Raw genomic sequence first — 20,532 nt, forward strand, 5'->3', positions numbered from 1 at the left:
ATCAATTAAATGTAGCTGAACACTTACACAGATGTTAGTATTTTAATTTCATTATTATCTATAAAAATAATGTTGTACTGTATTGTAATTGACAATATCTGTCAATTTTTGTTCTGGAAGTGGAGTTCTCTTTAAGTCTACATTTAGGTGGACAATCGAGAGCATTGTTGATCCAGAAGAACACCAGTAGACACAATGGAAGATGTTGAGGAGCTCATAAAACATGAAATGAGCATTCATACAGATTCTTTCCACGATGCAGAATCACACAGAATCTTTCCACGGTGCAGAGCCAGCAGGAATATATTCCACAGTTATGAAATTCTGTTCTACTGTAATGAGTGAACTACTGAAATCAATAAAGAATATTGTATTCTGTGGTTTTGATGTTAGTATTTACTTTTAATAAATCATTAACCAGGAAAAAAAATTTATGCAGTGCTTTGTTTTGCAAAAAAAGTTGAGCTGTTTGGCTAGGCACGGTAAGAATGCATTCAGATGGCTGTGTTCAACGTGTTGAGAGTAATTACATAACTGTAATACAAAAATTATGTGTTATGTGTAAAGTTATGTGTCATTATCTCAGTGATGTTGTCAAGAGTTCAGTGAGCGGTTTGTCCACTAGAGAGCAGTGTTGATACCAGAACAGCAACAGCTTGGATCCTGTGCTTTTAAAACCCATGTCAGTTTGAGTCTACAGCAACCCGATATGCTTATAAGCTAGTAATAGAGGCAATCAATCAATCAATCAATAAATACACTTTACACACTTCTGCTCAGGTCACAGTTGTCAAAACAGTTTTCATTCATTTCACACCAATTACAAATCAAATGGTTAATTTATCGTTTGTTTGTTTTTTTTTGTTTTTTTTTTTTGTTTTTTTTTTTTTGCTTAGTTATTATTTTGTTTTGGATGGTGTTGCTCTCTGAGCTTTGTTGAGCTAATGCTCTGTGATGTTTACTCTTTAACCAAGAGGAAGGTGGATAGGGAAGATGTCGTACGACTTCCATTGCGCAACACTTAGGTAACGCTGTGTATAGAGACACCAGGTAAGAGGTGAACGCCACCCCCTGTATGTTTTTATTTTGTTAGCCGAGAGTAGGGAAGCATACAGTGCTTGGCGCTGAAGACCCCCCCCCCCCCTTTAGCTAGGTTAGACGTTGGAAATAAGGTAAAACTGTTTTTTTGTTGTTGTTTATTTCTTTTCTTTGGCATTTTCTCTTGGGTTGATTTTTCGGAGTTACTTATATAGTTATATAAGATATATACTGACTAAAATTATAAACGCAACACTTTTGTTTTTGCCCCTATTTTTCATGAGCTGAACTCAAAGATCAAAGACTTTTTATATGTACACAAAAGGCCTGTTTCTCTCAAATATCGTTCACAAATCTCTCTAAATCTGTGTTAGTGAGCACTTCTCCTTTGCCGAGATAATCCATCCACCTCACAGGTGTGACATATCAAGATGCTGATTAGACAGCATGATTATTGCACAGGTGTGCCTTAGGCTGGCAGCAATAAAAGACCACTCTAAAATGTGCAGTTTTATCACACAGCATAATGTCACAGATGTCGCAAGTTTTGAGGGAGCGTGCAATTGGCATGCTGACTACAGGAATGTCCACCAGAGCTGTTGCCCATGACCCATGATCTCTCTCTCTCTCTCTCTCTCTCTCTCTATCTATCTATCTATCTATTTTATTATTTTTTTTTTAACTAGTGGGTGCTACTGCTATAGTTAATTTATGTAAGTGAGGATAGCAAAATAAAGTATATGTATATGTTTTGTTACATACCTTTCTATCAAAGTTTTCTGGCATTCTCAAGATGAATTTGTACTGACACAGTTTAGTTCTTGTCAGATTTTATTACCATTTTCTAAACTATAGCAAATATACTGTGAGAAATTTTAAAGGTGTCTGAAAAAATTTTGGTTTGACGGTTATTTATTTGTGATTATCAAGATTAATTTGTTCTGACACAGTTTAACTCTAAGTTTATACACTGTGATAATGTGAGAAATGTTGAAGGTGTCTGCATACATTTTAGTTTGACTGTATAATTAAACAATTTTATTTCAGCTAGTTAAATTATTTCTCATTTTTGTTTAGTTTAAACTGATGTACTAAAATAACTCAAACTAAAACAAATAAAAGCTGGGTTGTGTGATTAACCTGTAAAGCACTAGTAATTTTAAAATGAAGAGCTAATAATTTTCATAATGTTTAGAATTTTTTTTTTCATTGTAGTGATGTTGTTATGCATTTGTAATCTTTATCATTTTTTAAAGTTCTATTTAGCTTTCATTTTCCAGTTTTATAAGTTTTTCAATGTACTATTCATATTATATTTTATTTAAATGAATGAAAATTATTTTTAATACTTCTCATTTTTACTAACAGTGGCAACACTGGTAAAAAAAAAAAAAAAAAAAAAAAATAGGACTATTTATTTATTGGTAATGGTGACTTTATGTGCTTATAAAATGCAATTTATTTATTTTGGTTTCTTTTAAACATTAGGTGAAATTAGGTGACCCTGTGAAGTATGACCCACATGACAGGCTTCTGCTGTACTAACCTGCTCTTGACGGATTCAGATTTGAAGGGCAGGGGCTAATGCAGAATCATTCCTGCTTTTATCAGCATTGTGCCCTAGAGCGACGCACTCAATACTGCGCTGGTCCAGAGGAGCGAACCGGCAACAACTGCACTGTAAAGCCAAAAGTACAGGCCTACTTTGTCTGTGTTATCTGCAGTGGTCAGGAGACCTCACTGGACTCCAGGACTGTGTTCTGGCCAGGTGAGATAGTAATGGATTAAAGCAATGAGCCCAGTGAAGCCATGCTTTAGTACATTGACATCAGAAGAGCTAAGAGTCGTTGTTAGGCATGACTTCGAGCAGTTCTAAATTCACTATAAACCACAGCTTTACAGTGTGCATTGGTTTAAAAAAAACACACAACAATAAAAAAAAGTAATAATTTATTGAACAAATAATAATCCTTCCACCAAGCAATGTAGTTATTAAAAAAATGGAATTAATGTGAACAGATGGCTTCTTCAAAAGAATAAGTTATAATTATGACTTTAAAAGTCATAATTATGAGATGAAAACCTGAATTTGTGACTTTAAAAGTCATAATTATGACATACTATGTCATAATGATGTGATAAAAATGTAATATTATGACATACCAATTCAAAATGTGACATTAAAAAAATTGTAATTATGAGATAAAAGGTCATAATTATGATATAAAAAAGCCAAAATGACTTAAAAAATTACATCATACTACTAAGTCATAATTATAAGATCAAAAATTAAATAGCTAATTATAAATATGCATTCAAAATTGACACAAATAGTAATGTTTTGCCTTTTTAACTCAAAATTTTGATTTAGCTTGTCATAATTTTGACTAGTTATGTTATAATTATGACTTTTCGTGAATAATTCCAATTTAGTATGACATAATTTTGACATTTTATGTCATCATGTCACATTTTCATTACATATTTGGCTGAATTATGACTTACTGAAGCATTATTATTATTTTTATTTATTTATTTTTAAGCAGCAGAAATAAGCTTTCGTATGTTTCAGATTATTTCACAATTTGAACATTACATTTGGACGCTGGCAGCCAGTGAATCAAGGACTGGATCTATCATGAATAAAGTGTAGAGATGATTTTCAGTCAGTGTTGTGACCACTGGCAATGAACACACACACAGAAAAGGCATTTCTGAATGTCAGCTTGACAAAAATGTAAATAAAAGTTTAAACAGCTTTATAAAATCTGAAGGTTTACGAATCCCATTGTAGTTGAAGAGTTATAAAGTTTGAAGGTTTTATACAGCCTGTGGGATGCTAGGCTGGTTTAAAGACAGTTGCTAAAGTATTCTGGCTGGTTATAGAGGTTTAAGCTTATGAAAATGCTTTATGAAAAATATTTTTATATAATGTATATTTTATGAAACATGTTAGAAAATCAAAGACATAAATCTAAACAAGTTGTGTTTCAAATTTGAGGTTGATATCTCAAAAAATTAGCTTTCAGTAAGAATTTGTTTGGGCGCAGTATCAAATTTTCCCCATTAGATGCCAGCAAAACTCCACTGGTGCACACAGTGGTTGGATTTGTGATTTGCAGTAGTGTTTTTGTCTGTCAAATATTACAAGCACATTTTTATGACACGCATACAAACCACACTCTGACATTCCCACACAATTACAGCTGCATTATTTATCCAATTGGCTCTATAATATGCAGAAGCAGAAAACCGGAATAAAGTGAGTAATTGCTTTATTAGCCAAATCTAAAAAAACGGCACCATCTGGTAAAAAATTTAATTTTGAAGCCTTGCCACCAGAATGAAAATATATTAACAAACATTTCATCATTATACAGTTAAATGGCACTGTAAGTAAAAATAGCAGTTTTAATGGGTTTCAGTGGGGACATTTTTGTGCTTAAGGTCCTGAGAGGAACGTTTTTGTACCTAGTGCAAAACAGTTTTTTTAAAGGGGTCATCAGATGCTAAGTTCACTTTTACATGCTGTTTGAACATTAATGTGTTTTGGCAGTGTATGTACAAATCTACCCTATAATGATAAAAATCTGTGCAGTGTTTTTTAATTAATCTGTAAAAATAATATCCCCTTTTTTATGTCGAGCCATTCTAAGATGCCTGTCGTTGTGCTGTCACACCGACAGAGGCCACTCCCACGATAGTTGACTGACATGAGCGTCTTACCTAAGATCAGTTGTAACAGTCCGCCCTCTTTGTTTCGATGCCGGAGCAGGGATGTAAGTTAGACAAGAATTGAGCGATTGAGGTGTTGTGTTGCTGGATGTAATAATGAACATACTGGTCGTCATTTACTCCCGACATCTGAGCCGCTGAAGATGCAGTGAATTACATTTGTTTGTGAAGGGAATACGCCTCCTGATCCAATATATCCGTATGTGTTCGTGCGGATTATTCGTGATCCAGCTTCACTTACAGCAGAAGTGAGTATAAGGGTTTTTTTATGAATCTTTGCGATCGCCTTTCCTAATAATGTGCTAGTTAGCAAGTTTAGTGGCTAAATGTGGCTGAAGTAAACAGGCTCATCAATCCACAGAGAGAAGAGAGGGGTGGGGCGAGCAGAGCTCATTTGCATTTAAAGCAACCTCGACCAGAATGGGACGATTTTTGCAAAGCTGATTTTAGCAAGGTAAAAAGGGTGTTGTTTTACACTACCATTGAGAATTTTTAACCAAAGTATATTATAGACTTTTCATTAAGACCCTAAAGAATCATAACAACTTGTGGAAAATGGGCATCTGATGACCCCTTTAAAGGAAATGGGGGTGAAATAGCAAAATTCCAATAAAAATACACACCTGCGCCCAAATTTATGCAGCTGGCAATAACACAGGCAAAAAAAAAAAAAAAAAAAAAAAAAATTAAATTAAAAAATGTAAAATCCGAAAGGTCGCAAGGGTTCATTTGTGCTGGAATATGCCAGAAGAGGAATTTTGTTTTAAATTCATTTTTACTTTTGTTTCGTTTTCAGTGTTTATATAAAATCAAGTTTCGTTTGCAGTTTCATTAATATTTTAGTTAGTTTTAGTTTAGTTTCATTTTGTGAAAACATTTCTGTCTAGTTTTTATACAGTTTTGTTTCAGTTTCAGTTTCATCTTAAGTTAAAGCTTAGCAGAATTAACAGAACAATGTCAGAGCGCAGACCAAAAACATTTAATTTAAGCTTATAGTGAAGCAAACCTCTAGCAACACAAAATTAAAACTGAGATTGATTAGATGGTAAAGGATGCAAATATGGTAATGGTAGGTAAATTTCCCTCTCAACCTCCAATGCATTGATCAGCCTTTATTCCTGATTATAGGCTACCTTTCTCATTAGGTTTTCAATAACTGTTGTTAGTTTCCTTTTGTTTTTGTTTTTCACTTATTTTCTTTTTCTTTCTTTCTTTCTTTCTTTTTTTCTTTGCCTAATTGCCTTTATTTACGTTAAGTAGAGTTCTTAATACAACATATTTTTATGGTTTAAACATGTATACAATATTTCTTACATTTAAACTGTTAAGAAGAATTTTAGAAGTAAAAAAAATTAAAAATTTAATTGACGTGAAAAGACCATTTAGCTGACTCACACCTTAGTTTTCTTTACACAAAATAAAATAATTTACACCAAAAGAAACTATTTTATAAATTAAATAAAACATACACAAACCAAAACATACTCTTACCTGAAGAAGATCCAAAATATAAGTTGGTACACCCGTGTGATTGCGAATGTTCTCCCTCAGAATCCATCACCCCACTTTCTTCCTAGACCTGGCAATTTACAAACTAAGCACTGCTTAAAATGTGCATGAAACATAAAAACCAATGAAAATAGACTGTTAGAACCGAAAGTAGTATAAAAAATGCGTTTATGCCGCCTGCCCTTAAGCAATTTCTGCTCTGTGTATTTTTTCATTCATGCATGTTTCTTCATGGTTTTAAGGTGTCAGAAACTTTAAGCAGCCCAGCCTTTACGGCTATATTTACATACTGCAATGTACAAGATGCAGCTAACTATATAATTCTTATCAAACATAATTAAACAGGAATTCTGACCACATATCATGTCATTAAGAATGACCCCTAACATGCCTTATATCAGAGTGGTGAGTAAGCTGCACGTTTTCAAAGTCACTGTTTTCAATTTCTAACATCTTATATTTATATTAATTACTATTAACAGGTAAACTGTTCTGATTTGTGAACCAAGTCAATATTTGGGAACTCATCTCAATCTAGGCATCATATTTCCATTTCTTTAGCCTGGTCATCCAGAAGACATCCCCATGGAGATAGTCCTGACACTCATGGCCAATAAGAGCCCCGGAGCTCCTCAGATAATACAACTTCTGGACTGGCAGGACAACGAAGACCACTACATCATGATCATGGACCGGCCCATGCCCTGCATGGACTTGAAAAATTTCGTGAAGCTCCATGGAGAGAGCCTTGACGAGGGGATGGCACGAAAGGTCATGCGGCAGGTCATTGAAGCCGCTGACGTTTGCATCAAGCGTGGCGTCTTTCATCAGGACATCAAAATGAAGAACCTGCTGGTGAACCAGGACACCATGGAGGTGAAACTGATTGACTTCGGGTGTGGTGTGCAAGTGAAGAAATTTGGCTACGAAGTCTTCAGTGGTATGTGTTAGGAACTGCTTTGTTAATTATTTCACAGAATTGCATCCTGCATAGTCAACATGATGTGTAAATGCATTAAACGGACAAAATCTCTTTCCTCTAGGCACAAAAGCATACTGTCCACCAGAGATCACAGTGAATGGCAGATACCACGCAAAATGATGGCGTGTGGATATTACCCAACAGACTATGACCTGGATCTGATCAGTAAGAGGTGATGGACCAGACGTGGCCTGTCACAAGGTAAGATAATCATCAAAGAAGAATGAAGGACAATCTGTATTCTGTATCACACCAAAAAGACCTATGGTTTAAAAGAGAGCAGGTGTACAGAATAAGCTAATAAATCAACCTCATCTTTTTGCACAGAATGCTGCCACATGATTTCTTCATGTCTGCAGTCTGATCCACAGCAGAGGATCAATCTGGAGAAGATGCATCTCCATGACTGGTTTAAGGTACTAAGTTTAAGAATGTATTTTGTCGTTTTTGGTTTGGTTTGATCATCGGTCATAAACTTCTTACCATATCAAATTTGTTCTAAATGTAATGTATTTATACTATTAATGCAGATTTAATTTTTTTCAGGTCATGGAGTAAGACATGAAGAACCTTAGAAAACAAGCCCTGTCAAAGCCACCCTGTTGTTTTCTATCTTCAGTCAGCTTTGCGCCTGGCGGGCTGACATGAGTGGCCTTTCCATCCCTCCACTCAAGCCTTAACATCTTTCAGGGCTTGACTTGATAACGCCTGACACCTCAACTTGAAGCAGAAATACTTGTGTCTGGCAGTACTACTTGCTTAGAAATGTATAAGATAATTTAATAAGATAATTGTATAAGAATTTATAAGAAAACTTTGAAATGTATAATAAAATGTATAATAAAGTTTGCCTTGTTTTTGAGGTGTTTCATGAGTCATAGAAGATGCATACCAATCTTTAACTTACTGGATCATACTGTTGTGGAGTTACAGTGGTTTTTCAGTTTAATACAAATATAAAGTCATTCTCTGTGTTCAGGTTTGACTGTTGTAAAATTAATGCAAAAACTGACATTTCAAACCAAAAAAAATCTAAACCTTTAGAGAACCTTTGAGAATGTCTAAACATATATCTGAATCCACAACTTAATAAAAATGAGTATTTATGTCTTAAAACAGCTAGAGAATGTATAAGCCTTTTATACAGAGCTATATAGGAATCTAGTGGCTAATCCATGGAATTGCAGATGATTTTCCTTTTTTACTCCCACCAGATGACGCTACTTTGACTTAAAAAATGGATTTTTAAGGCATTGACTCTATTTTGGCATGAAACACTGTCATATTTGAAAAATAACATACATTTTTTATTGTTTTTATTTTTCCTATGATTTTCAATGGGGAAAAAATTTGACCATAATTATTGCATAAATATTAATTAGTAACCTAAAAATTCTCTCAAAATAAAAAGGATACAATATTATTGAACAAAAATATTTGTATATGGTTTATATGGTTTTACTGGAAATAAATGAATAAAAAAATGTTACATTTCAGATTTTTGACACAATGTTGCCCCCGATGTTGCAGCCATGATAAAATCTTGTATACTAGCTAGCAATACCTACGTTAGGTTATTCATGTTAAATTTTTTATCGATAACTTATAGATGCAAGTTTAAATACACAGTCATCTAAACTTTAGACAGCAGAAGAAAAATATTTAACATCCAAAATGTTAGTTTCATACCTCAAAATCAAATTTTGTTGAAAAATTCTGCTGAGGTGAAATGATCGTACTTCTTTTACAGGCAGAGAGAGAATCCTACTGACAATGCCCCTGGTCTCCCCTACTGTCCCAGGAGCTAGGTTACACAAAAACTACCCAAAAACTAAAAAACAATTTTTTTTTTTTTTTTAGAGTACATGTTCACACTACAAAAGAAACTGATACAAGGTGGTAAATTAAGCACTGGTAATAAGGTTACTGTTAAGGCAAAGATGAGTATACACTATATGGGAGAAAAAGGCAAAAGAATAGCCCAAACAAGAGTTTGTTGTCAAATGATTTTACTTCAGCTCATCAATAGCTTTTTCAACAATAGTAAATACCTCATCCACTGGCAGCTCAGAGTCAATCTGGAAGAGGAGAGAAAAATCAGAGAGAGTTAAAGAGAGAATCGCTGTCATGTTTGACTGAGTCAATCATATTTCAGTCCGCTTACCTTCCTAACAATGCCGCGTTTCTCATAGTAAGCGATGACGGGCTCAGTGGCTTTGTAATAGAGATCCAAACGCTTCTTAATAGTCTCCTCGTTGTCGTCGGCGCGGCCGCTGGTCTCTCCGCGCTTCACCAGCCTCTTCACCATTGTCTCGGCTTTAGCGTCGATGTACAGCAGCAGAGCTGGAGCGCCGATCTGAGAGAGAGGAGAGAGACACGGCATGCTCGATCTGAACAACTTCTCAAGGAGCTTTTAAGTTTTGAAAACCTGATTATGCTGTGTGTGCTTATAGGTTCGGGTCTTTCTCAGGACATGTGTCTTATGACTTCCTGTATAATTAACATAATACTGAACTTACTCGTATGTTTTCATTGATTACACTGTTGTTTTGTACTGGACACAAATGTATAAATGCTTTTCTGAAATTCATTCATTACATTTATTTTATGCGTTATAAATGATTGAATTGGATGTTGTTTTATATGCACTAGCGGTCAAAAGTTTGGGGCTGGTGTTTCAATGTTTTTGAAAGAAATCTTTTCTGCTCAGCAGTGCTGCATTTATTTGATCAAAAACATGGAGTAAGCTAAAATAGCTGTTTTCTATGTGATGTTGTGTAATTAAATAATATTGTAATATAATAATATAACTTATTGCTGTGATCAAAGCTGAATTTTCTGCATCATTACTCCAGTCTTCACATGATTCTTCAAAAATCATTCTAATATGTTGATTTGCCGCTCAAAAACATTTCTGATTATTATCAATGTTGAAAACAGTTGTGCTGCTTCATAAATTTGTAGAAACTGTGATACATTTTATTTTTCAGGATTCTTTGATGAATAGAAAGTTCAAAAGAACAGCATTTATTTGAAATAGAAATCTTTTGTAACATTATAAATGTCTCTTCTGATGAATTGAATGCATCCATGATCAATAAAAGTATTAATTTCTTTTTAAAAATGTTCTATTATATAGTGACATTTCTGAGATATTCATTTGTATTCTGAGTGACAATAATAAAATATACCTTAGTTACCAATTCAGATTTTTAAAGCAGATGGTAAATAACTGTCTGTGCTTCACTGTATTCACACATATTTAGAGAGAACATTTTAAGAATCAGCCAAGGAAATTGACCACTAATGTTGATTACTGCTACTCTGAGATGGGAAAATATAACATCTGAAATTCACCGTTCAGCAGTAATTACTTTAGATGAAATTATTTCAATCCTGAAGCCCAGTCATAAATGACACCATTTCCTGAGATTCCACTTTGTTGTTTTACCTTCTTCTCAAACTCCTCTCCCTGTTTGACCTCACGAGGGTATCCGTCGATCAGGTAGCCCTTTGAGACGTCAGCTTTGGCGATCATGGCGTCTTTGATCATGTCCAGAACTGTGTCCTGCAGAAACAAGAGCAGCATCAGAATGAACCTCTCAGTGTATCAGAGTTCATTTTTCAGCTCAGGCTAACGGGAAGTGACATCAGCACTGAGAAATGCTTTTATCCAGCATGTGAAGGGTGATTGGACTGACCAGAGGCACAAGCTCTCCCTTCTGCATGATGGCCTGGAGCTGTTTGCCCCTCTCTGAGCCGGACGCCACCTCCGCACGCAGCAGGTCACCTGAGGACAGGTGAGTGTAGCCGTACTTTGCCACGATCTTCTCACACTGGGTGCCCTTTCCAGAGCCGGGGCCGCCTGACATAAGAACACTGGTTAGATCAATGTAATGTTGCTTTGATTTGATTTGATTTGATTTGATTTCACCAAGCAGCACAATGTGCAACTATTAAGATTTGTTAATGTTTTTGAAAGAAGTCTCTTCTGCTCACCTAGACTGCATTTATTTGTTCAAAAATACTTAAAAAAATTTAAAATATTTAAAATGTTTTCTAAGTGAATATACTGTAAACAGTAATATATATCTGGGATCAATGCTGAATTTTCAGCTTCATTACTCCAGTCTACAGAAACAAGGACAACTGTTTTTAACATTGATAACAATCAGAAAACTTTCTTGCTGCAAATTAGCATATTGGAATGATTTCTGAAGAATCTTGTGACACAGAAGACTTTGTAGAAAGCTGGTCAAGAGCACTCAGAAAGTGTGCTGCTTTTGTGTTTCTGGTGATGAAAGCGAGCCTTTTTTGAAAGAAACCGCTTTGTTCAAACTTGTTGCATTACAAACCAACTGATAATGGATCTGCAAACCAGCAAAAGCTAAAACTGACTGAAACAAGTTCATGAGATAAAGTAGGAGAAACCTTGTGGGGGAAAAAGTGCCTTTAACGGTCTTGTATGTCACATTCTTAATGCAAAAACTGTGCTTTTATACAATAATGTTACTCGTCAAAAGTTTGGATCTCTGAAGACTGGAGTAATGACGCTGAAAATTCTGATTTGACCACAGGAATAAATTACATTTTACAATATATTCACAAAACAGCTATTTTAAATAGTACAAATATTTGACCATTTTTAGAGTATTTTTGATCAAATAAATCCAGCCTTGGTGAACAGAAGAGACTTTCCAAACATTAAAAAAAAAATCTTAATTATTCAAAACCTTTGACCAGTAGTGTATATTCCAATACAATGGACATTTGAAATGGATAAACAGTGTTGAAGAACATGTTGCTTCAATTACAGTCCTGATAAAAATTTTACTTTTTTTCTGTTTATGTTGCTTTTGCACCAAAAGGCGGGCACAAAAGCAGCATGTGAACATGACGAGGTCTTTCAGAGACGACATGAATATATTTGCACAGAAATCACAGTAAATCCATTGAAAGCCACATTCGACAAAATCTTGCCTTCTGTGTTGATGCTCATGTTTGAATGCCAGTATCCATGACAACAGCTCTGATGTATAATTTCATTTACACAGAAGCAAAGCCACATTAGAGCCACTCTGATACGAGAAAGAGAGGCGGCTCAGAGACGCATGCTTTACTAAGAGGTTTACATAGCATGAAAAAACATAAAAGCAGTGCATTATTTGAAACTAAAGGCCACCAACAAATAAGCTGGCTGCTGGATTGCAACTTTAATGAAAAATAACTGTCATGTTCACACTGCCCCAACAAACGCTAATTGAACATGTTCATTCGAGCAAAAACAACAGATGCCGACAGGGATAACACAATGTTCCAACAAAACCCAACAAACGTGTTTGTTGGAGTTTTCTGTGTGGTGTGAATTGGCCTTTACAGTTATAAATTCATGCACACTGAAAAAAAAATATATATTTTTTTTTTTTCTTTACGCATAATTCCACAAATGATTACAAAGAAATGGCATGTAATGTTGAATTAAATGTGCAATTCTGAAACAGAAAAACTCAAATAGTATTTTCTAATAAAACATACTCATAGTTTCTATATAGTTTCTCTCCATCACTGCTGATGATTATGAGTTTTAAATTTACAAAACCACCTCATTTCATAATTGACTGTTAGTACACAAAGTGAAATGTAAACAATTCAACTTACCCACCACAAAGACGATCTTAGCATCTTTAATTTTATCTGTGACAGAATGAAACATTCAAATCAGTCCAAATGTAGCATGCGAATCAACAGAGACTGTTATTATATGAAATCACTGCTCATGAACTCTTTAAGACTTTCTTGGATTCTGAAGTCTGATGATTTCCAAATGATATTCTGTTGAAATCATTTACCATCTGTGTTCAGCGCAGCGACTGCTGATTTACTCAAGCAGCCTAACCCCATTTTTGACCACAATCGTCTAGCTTTACACTGATTCTGCTCTTTTCTTAAGTTACTTCTGAATGCTTGAGGTCACCATGGCAACTGTTGCCAACATTATGAAGAGCTTCATCAAACAGGTTTTAACCTGAACTACTGATGACATGTGAACAATGACTGCGACCAATACAACATAAATGTACAAAATGTTCACCATTAAGGCACTACACGCAAACGTATTTTGCTTTGTGTATGTTCAGTATGAACATGTAAGATGTGCTCTGACATTAAAGTTAAATTACCCTTTATGTCGTATTAATTCATTAGCTAATCTATGTTGTAAAACGTTTAGAAATATTTAGAAAATGTTTAGTTTGGTTAAAAATAACATTAGTAGAATGTTTAAGAAAGCTTTAAATACAATTTTAATTACAACAAGAAAACTGGACGTGTTCTTAGAATAAAAAAAAATGTTAAAATAATGTTATATTTTGTGTTAATAAAAAAGTTAATAGAATGTTGTACGAAACAGTAACCTTTAGTTTAAATAACATTATAATCACAACAAGAAAAAATGACATTTTAATGGTTTAGAAACATTTCAAAACAATGTTCCCTTTAGGTATTTTAACCTGATCGGGTTTACTAGATCAAGGTTTTTCAAACCTGTTCTGGAGGCCCCCCTGCCCTGCACATTTTGTATGTCTCCCTTATCTAGCACACTTGTTTTAACTCATCAGCTCATTAGTAGACTGCAAGACTTGAACTGGGTGTGTTTGACAAGAGAGACATGCAAAATGAACAGGTTTAAGTAAGACATCTATCTAATATAATAAACTATCTAAAAAAAAAAAAAAAAGCCTTGTCGGAAGCTCTTGCAATACAACGAATGTCCACATGAGGTCATTAGAGACCATCAGATGTTGTTGATGAATGGTGAAGTCGTTCGTTTGTGTTCATGTCGACAGTCACTGTTTATTTGCTGCTTAGTTCTCCATATGTGTGTTTGACATTGAGTTTAATGCTCACAATGATACTGTGTGTGTAAAGGTCAGAGCTGCTGTTCATCTCAATCTGTCTCCGGGTCCCTCCTTAGGAGGTCCATGTTTGGAAACCCTCATTGTGTTTCATGACACGTCTTGAACCAGTCTGATTGAACAAGCTCTACGACTTACTGAAGGCAGTTTCTTTCAATTTTCAATTGTACGTGTCATAAACAGTCATAAATGTTTCATAATTATTAAAAAAAAAAAAACTTTCAAAACGTAAAATACTGTAGATGGAAAGAAATTCTTACCTGCCATAGTTGTCTATTATGTGAGAGACTATCCTGTAAGAGCAATAATAGACAAAGATTAGTTCAGATAAAGAGTACAGAACTATTGTTTTGTTGAAGTCTGTCACTCATTCATTTTATCTGAATTCCTATTAACAGATTAGAAAATTCATCAGAAAGTTTCATGCTGAAATAAAGATTCAGCTTGCTCAAAGCATTAGTGTTTCCCAACAGAGTCCTGTAACACCGTCACACACTGACCCAACAACACTTCATTCATTCACACTCCTCCCTCTCTCTCCCTCTCTCTACACACACACACACACACACACACACGCACGCACACAGTGTACATTTCTGACTTATCTATTTACCTTTCTGCCCGGGTCATGTTGCTATTGTTCTACTGTAACTTTGTAAATGAAGTAAAATATTTCCTACTGCCTGAGCTGAACATTTACCAAGAGTGAGGCCAATGAACTTTGCTCCAGATATGAGATCAACTCAGCTGTAATGTCAGTCCAGTGTCTTTTGCTATTAAAACGGTCCTCCTGACTTTTTATGTGCATTTTCCCTTATCTAATATGATCCTTAAAGTTAAACGAGGTGTTTTATGCTGAGGTTGATTTACGCTACAATACAGTAATGCTACGATAAATTTAAACGGTTAAAATAAAACCGCACGCGTTTGGCGGAAGAACATTGTTTTGGTTGCTCTTCGACCTGGTTTCTATGCGCGGATGAATGCGATTCAAGGCATCGTTTACACAGATACAGGACATTTTCTCAGAACAGATGGACAAGTAAGTTACGGTTTCTTTGTTTTTACAACCGGTGATTCGCAGAACATTTGCCATTTTTAAAAATCGTGTCATGTTCGTAGTGACAACAAACTTTAATCTTTACACTACCAGAGCTGCTTTTCTCTGTGTACAGGTCACATGCTACGCGCGAGTGAATAAGGTATACATGTTATTTCTCGCAAAAACCTCTAAAACGTAAATCATTACTATGTTTGTTGTTTGCAAACATTAATACTATTGTTTTATCATTATTTTAACACATTTGTTATATATATATAGACCCACTAAGACCACTGAATTTTAACAGACCCCCTAAAGCGTGCCCTGGGTTTGATGGAGGGTAATTGAAAATGAATTAGGGAAAGTCAGCTGAGAGGATGCATTGCCAATCATTGATATGATTGGATATGACTGGTTATGTTCGGCTGTGATTCGTTCATGGAATAAATCCCACCTCTTCTGAATGAACAATGACTAATTTAAAATATAAACAACCCACACACTTAGATATAACCACTTCATTATGTCAAATAAGACTTAAAATGGCATGAAAACATGATCTGTCATAGAGGTTAGTGAGTTAAAAGTTATCTATAAAAATGAATAGCGAACATAAGTCCGCAAATAAAACATATTGTTTTAATTGTTCCTGCCTTGAGCTATTATTTTGGAATAAATTTAAAATGCTATATATATATATATATATATATATAAAAATATATTTTATAATTTTACATTTTCATTAAAGCCAAGTGTAAATCTCATCAAGTAAGCTCTAACTTGATGAGATTTACACTTGGCTTTAATGAAAATGTTAAATTATAAAATATATTTTTTAAATGATTGTTATGTTTTGTAATATTAGGCTTGTTTATATATATATATATATATAAGTGATGCAAAAATACAGTTAGTCACTAGACCCCAAAAATCTGCTGTGCCCCAGTAAAATCTCAAGTCTGAGTTATAATTTACTGCATTTGTCAGTGTATTAATTTAGACCGATAATCCCGAAATAAAGAAATTAATCTATATGTAATCAAATGAATCAATGCTTGTAAAAGCAACGCAGTTTAACCGAAGACAAACTGGCCCATGCGCACAGAAATATATATATATATATATATATATATATATATAGGATTCTTCAGAGTGCCAGCTGCTCCACACAGACAGGAACAGCACAAGCTTTCACACACTTCACCACATTTGACTCTTATCTCCTGTGCTTCTGCTGTTCTGCTGATTAGTGCAAATGTGTTCATGTGCTGATCTTCATCTGTTCACAACGACTTGTTTTTACAGTTAATTTACAACAAATGCTCCTTTTTGAGTTCTCAAAGATACAGTATGTTTCTTTAAAATGATAAACCAAATGAAAGCTATTTTTAAATTAAAATACAAATGTGAAGAACTTTATTAAAACCCTGCACTGTAAAACAGCTAATGACACATTTAGAGCCATCGGTCTACATATCTTTGCATCAAAAACTAGATTTAGATGCACTAAGAGATGGTTATGAACACATACATGAACCAGCATTTCTCGCAACAGTGGAGTATGTGAGCTGTCACACCAACTAGTCACACCTCATCACAAACCCAGAAGAGGAAACCCACTACTTATAGATCTGTTAGAGCTGTTACTGCCTTACGATATAAACAGAGTAATGTTGACTGGCATTCAAAACTCCCAAACATTAATTTATTTACATCTATTTATACCATCAGTTATTGCTGCAGAGGTATTTTTCAGTCACAAGTTAGAGTTAGTCTCACTTGTGACGTGTGTTTATGCATATAATTCTAGATACTTTATATCATAACCACAGCATGCGTAGACTTAGACTGCAGCCTAACAGCTGTGCCTGTTCTCTACGTTATTAACTGTATGAAACAGCTCTGTCTGTTGAAATGTAGAGGTTAGTAACACTCAAACGACACACCCACCACGGTGACTCAAGAGTCTCTCCAGACAGAATTCATTTAGCGTAAAGGCTGTGAACACTACAGCAGAGAGAGATAGGAGAGCAGCTTATAAAGAGTGTGTCTTACTGTTCTGGAGCTCTGCAGCCAGGCTGAAATACACTGTCTTGGAGTGTCCGGATGGCAAGTGTAAACAGATCCCTTTTTCTTGTGACGGCACTACTGGTCATGTGACCCACAGTGCCTTGCATGCAAATGCTGTGTTCTCAAAGACTGGTCCTGCTGGTCTGTGCTTTAGCTGCAGTGCTATTTTAAAACAGCAGCGCTACAGTAAGTTCTCTTAGTGAAGATTTATATTAATGTCAGATCTCTGCTTACCGTTGGATCATTTTGCTGTGACTTTAAGCCAAATGTATCTGAGGCTTTACAGACAGCGTTTTTAATAGTTAGGGTTAGTCAAGCAAACGTGACTGTAAGTAATGTGTTGTGCTTCATAGTAGCCGAAACCTTTTGAAAACGAAAGGCTTGGTGCAAATTTTTGAAAAAGGTCATGTTTCATGTTTATATACATACATTTGCATACATAAAAACACATTTATAATTGTATGTATAAATTGTATATGGCTGTAGTAAATCAACTCAAGTGAGCTGAAGCAACAAGTCTGGAAATATGAGGACCATACTTTTACGTTTTAGGAAACGTTACAAAAGCATGCCACTCCTATTCCCTCCATTGTCTGAGGTTGACATTGTCAAGCCAATATAATAACTATGGCATGCAAGGCACTTTAAAGCACTTCTAGAATTCACAGTCACAAGGCACAAAGTATTATAAAATGATTTGCATATCAGACAAATACAGTCAAACGCTGCTGAGTTTCTGATCTATTTGCCCTTCATGCGTTTTCATTTATCAGAAAAAGAGGCACTGAAACACACTGCAATCCTATCACTCAAAGAGTTTCAAGCAGTGCTTTCAGACACATTCCTGACCAAGTGTAAATGCACAATGTTTTTTTCACGATACATGTGCAAACTGGCAATGCAGCACATGCTTGCGGGTTTTGTGCAGTGAACTCCACTGACACACTGCATTATGTAATGCACTGATCTCTTCTCCAGTGGGCTGCTTTATATGCGGGTGACCCTGAGCCACTGTAAATGTCACCCAAAGGCCTGAATCAGCACTGGACTCTGTAGCACTGCCTCTCCGGCCAATTATGGTGATTTTGTAGGACTCTCTGGCATGTGAGACTGTTGTTCTTGGCTGTAACCAGGCAGCTTGTTTGTATGATCTACATGCGTGTAAAGTACAGTATGACACTACAGATCTGATCAATTGAATATGGCAGAGTTTCAAGAGCACGTGACGCAAACAGGCTCAGCGGCTCTCGCTCTTTGCAGCTACATGTCTTATTTCTACTGACGTGAAGTGTCTATATGAAAAAGCGTTAGCTGAGAATCATAGCAGCTTTAATGGCTTGTGTTCATGCTTGTGTTATTTACAGTTCAGTACATTATGTGGCTCATTCTCAGCAAACGCTGCCATTTCTGTCCAGATGACTTAATTATTGTGCAATTAATGTGATACTAAGCTGTCATTATTTGAGATATTGGACTGTTTAGTGTGTCATGCAAGAGACATTTAAAAATAAAGCATTCATTTTGTTTTAACTGTTTGTTTTACATTGGAATTTCAGCCGCTCTTAACACTACTATATACACATATTATTATACATAAAAATAATGTTCCCATGACTGAAGAAATGTTTGGAAGGACTTTGATTATGTAATGATTTGGTAACAGAATGCTTAGTTTTTGGTTACTAGACAGCGTAACTCTGCAGAGATACATGTTTGAGCCAAAGACAGGAAGGCACAAATGCAACCTGAGGTGCACAGAGCTGTTTGTAATATTTTCTATTAAAAGCTGGTGTAAATATGAGCCGGTTCTCTCAGCGGACAGCTGCTCATGGCTTCCTATGAGCAGCTGCAAACGAAACCTTCATCTGCTGTATGCAGTGCATTTTAATGCAGATTTCAATGATGCAATTAAACTTTGTGCATTCCTATAATATTTGCAAATAGCCGTTCTGAATGTAATCTGTACAATGTTGTAAGTTATTAAAAGAAAATTATCAAAAAATAATTATCTTTATGTTATGGGACATACAAGTTAATGAATTAACTAGTTAGCTTTACATATCAATCTATACTAATATATAGTATTTAAAATATATATTAACATTTAAATGTTAAATATATGTTGACAGTTTATATATATATATATATATATATATATATGTTTTTTTTTTTTTTTACTAATTTGATGTCATTTTTAAAGCTACACTGACACAAATTTGAAAACGGTTGCAAAAATGGCAAATATAAAAATATAATAATAAATCTAAAATAACATTTAATGCAATGACATAGTAACATATAATATTTAGTTTATGAACAGCATTTTCTGAACATTAGGTGTTTAATGTGCTTTCAAGCCCTATTTCATACCCTGTTCAGGAATAGATTATTTTTAGGAATATGGGATCCCAGTAAGTGTCTCTAGACTAGATTAAATGTCACATATGGCCTCATAAATCAGCCATCAAATTTTAGAACTGGTTGCATGTGTTTTAATGTGACTCAGGGTCATGTGACGTATCTGTGGACACCTTGTGCTCAGTTTCTGGTGACATTGATATGAGGGAAACCTCGATCCTGTCCTATCGTGTAGATTCATGACCGCTCATGAAGAGACGCTAAAAAAAGATGTTCCTCTACAGCACCAGCTGCTGTCTGCCATAAGACCGGAGCCAAGACCGCTTTACATTCCCAAACCCGCTAGAAAACCGCATTTCTGCTGTTGCCATAACAACGGAGCTGCTGTAGCTTTAAGAGAGGAGAGTGTCTCCGTTTGACGTAAATGAGGCCGTGTTTACAATGGAGAACACGCGACTGATTCCATCAGATTGTTTATTCCTGAGCGTGAGATCAGCACTGTATTGTGCAGCTCGTGAGAAAACACAAGACGACTGCAATGATGAAACAACATATACATCTGCGTGTTTGTCCATTTGACATTGCAGCTGTCAAAACACATTCTCATGCAGCTTTACCCTGATCAGCCTGTGAACAGCTAGACCTTAAAGAGCTTAACTCACTCTCTCACACACACACACACACACACACACATGATAAGGCATTTCCGTACTGTATTATTCCACTTCCTCTCAGTGCGTTTGTACTGACCTGTCTGTCTTTCTCTGTCTGTCTCTCTGTGGTCCAGTGAAGGCTGAGTGTGTCCGGCTCCTGTCTGTCTGAGTGACCCGCTGCACGGCAGCCCTCCCTCTGCCCACTGCCTCTTTATATAGCACTGCAAGGCT

At 35.4% G+C, this 20,532-nt stretch overlaps 1 protein-coding gene across 2 annotated transcripts; it reads right to left on the minus strand.

The window, feature by feature from the left end:
- Window positions 1-9,256: 9,256 nt before the first annotated feature.
- ak1 (adenylate kinase 1) lies at window positions 9,257-20,532 on the minus strand. Of its 2 annotated transcripts, none has more exons than XM_051110723.1 (7): window positions 20,399-20,532; window positions 14,439-14,471; window positions 12,923-12,958; window positions 10,966-11,129; window positions 10,716-10,832; window positions 9,429-9,620; window positions 9,257-9,342 (listed from the first exon to the last, which is right to left on the minus strand). In XM_051110723.1, the coding sequence occupies exons 2-7, from the start codon at window positions 14,443-14,445 to the stop codon at window positions 9,274-9,276; spliced, it is 585 nt and encodes a 194-aa protein (XP_050966680.1). In that variant the 5' UTR covers window positions 14,446-14,471; window positions 20,399-20,532; the 3' UTR covers window positions 9,257-9,273. The 2 variants fall into 2 exon arrangements, with proteins under 2 accessions (XP_050966680.1, XP_050966681.1); XM_051110724.1 differs by lacking the exon at window positions 20,399-20,532 and adding an exon at window positions 17,276-17,361.

This window comes from Labeo rohita, chromosome 5 (assembly GCF_022985175.1).
Source record: "Labeo rohita strain BAU-BD-2019 chromosome 5, IGBB_LRoh.1.0, whole genome shotgun sequence".
Taxonomy (NCBI): Eukaryota; Metazoa; Chordata; class Actinopteri; order Cypriniformes; family Cyprinidae; genus Labeo; species Labeo rohita.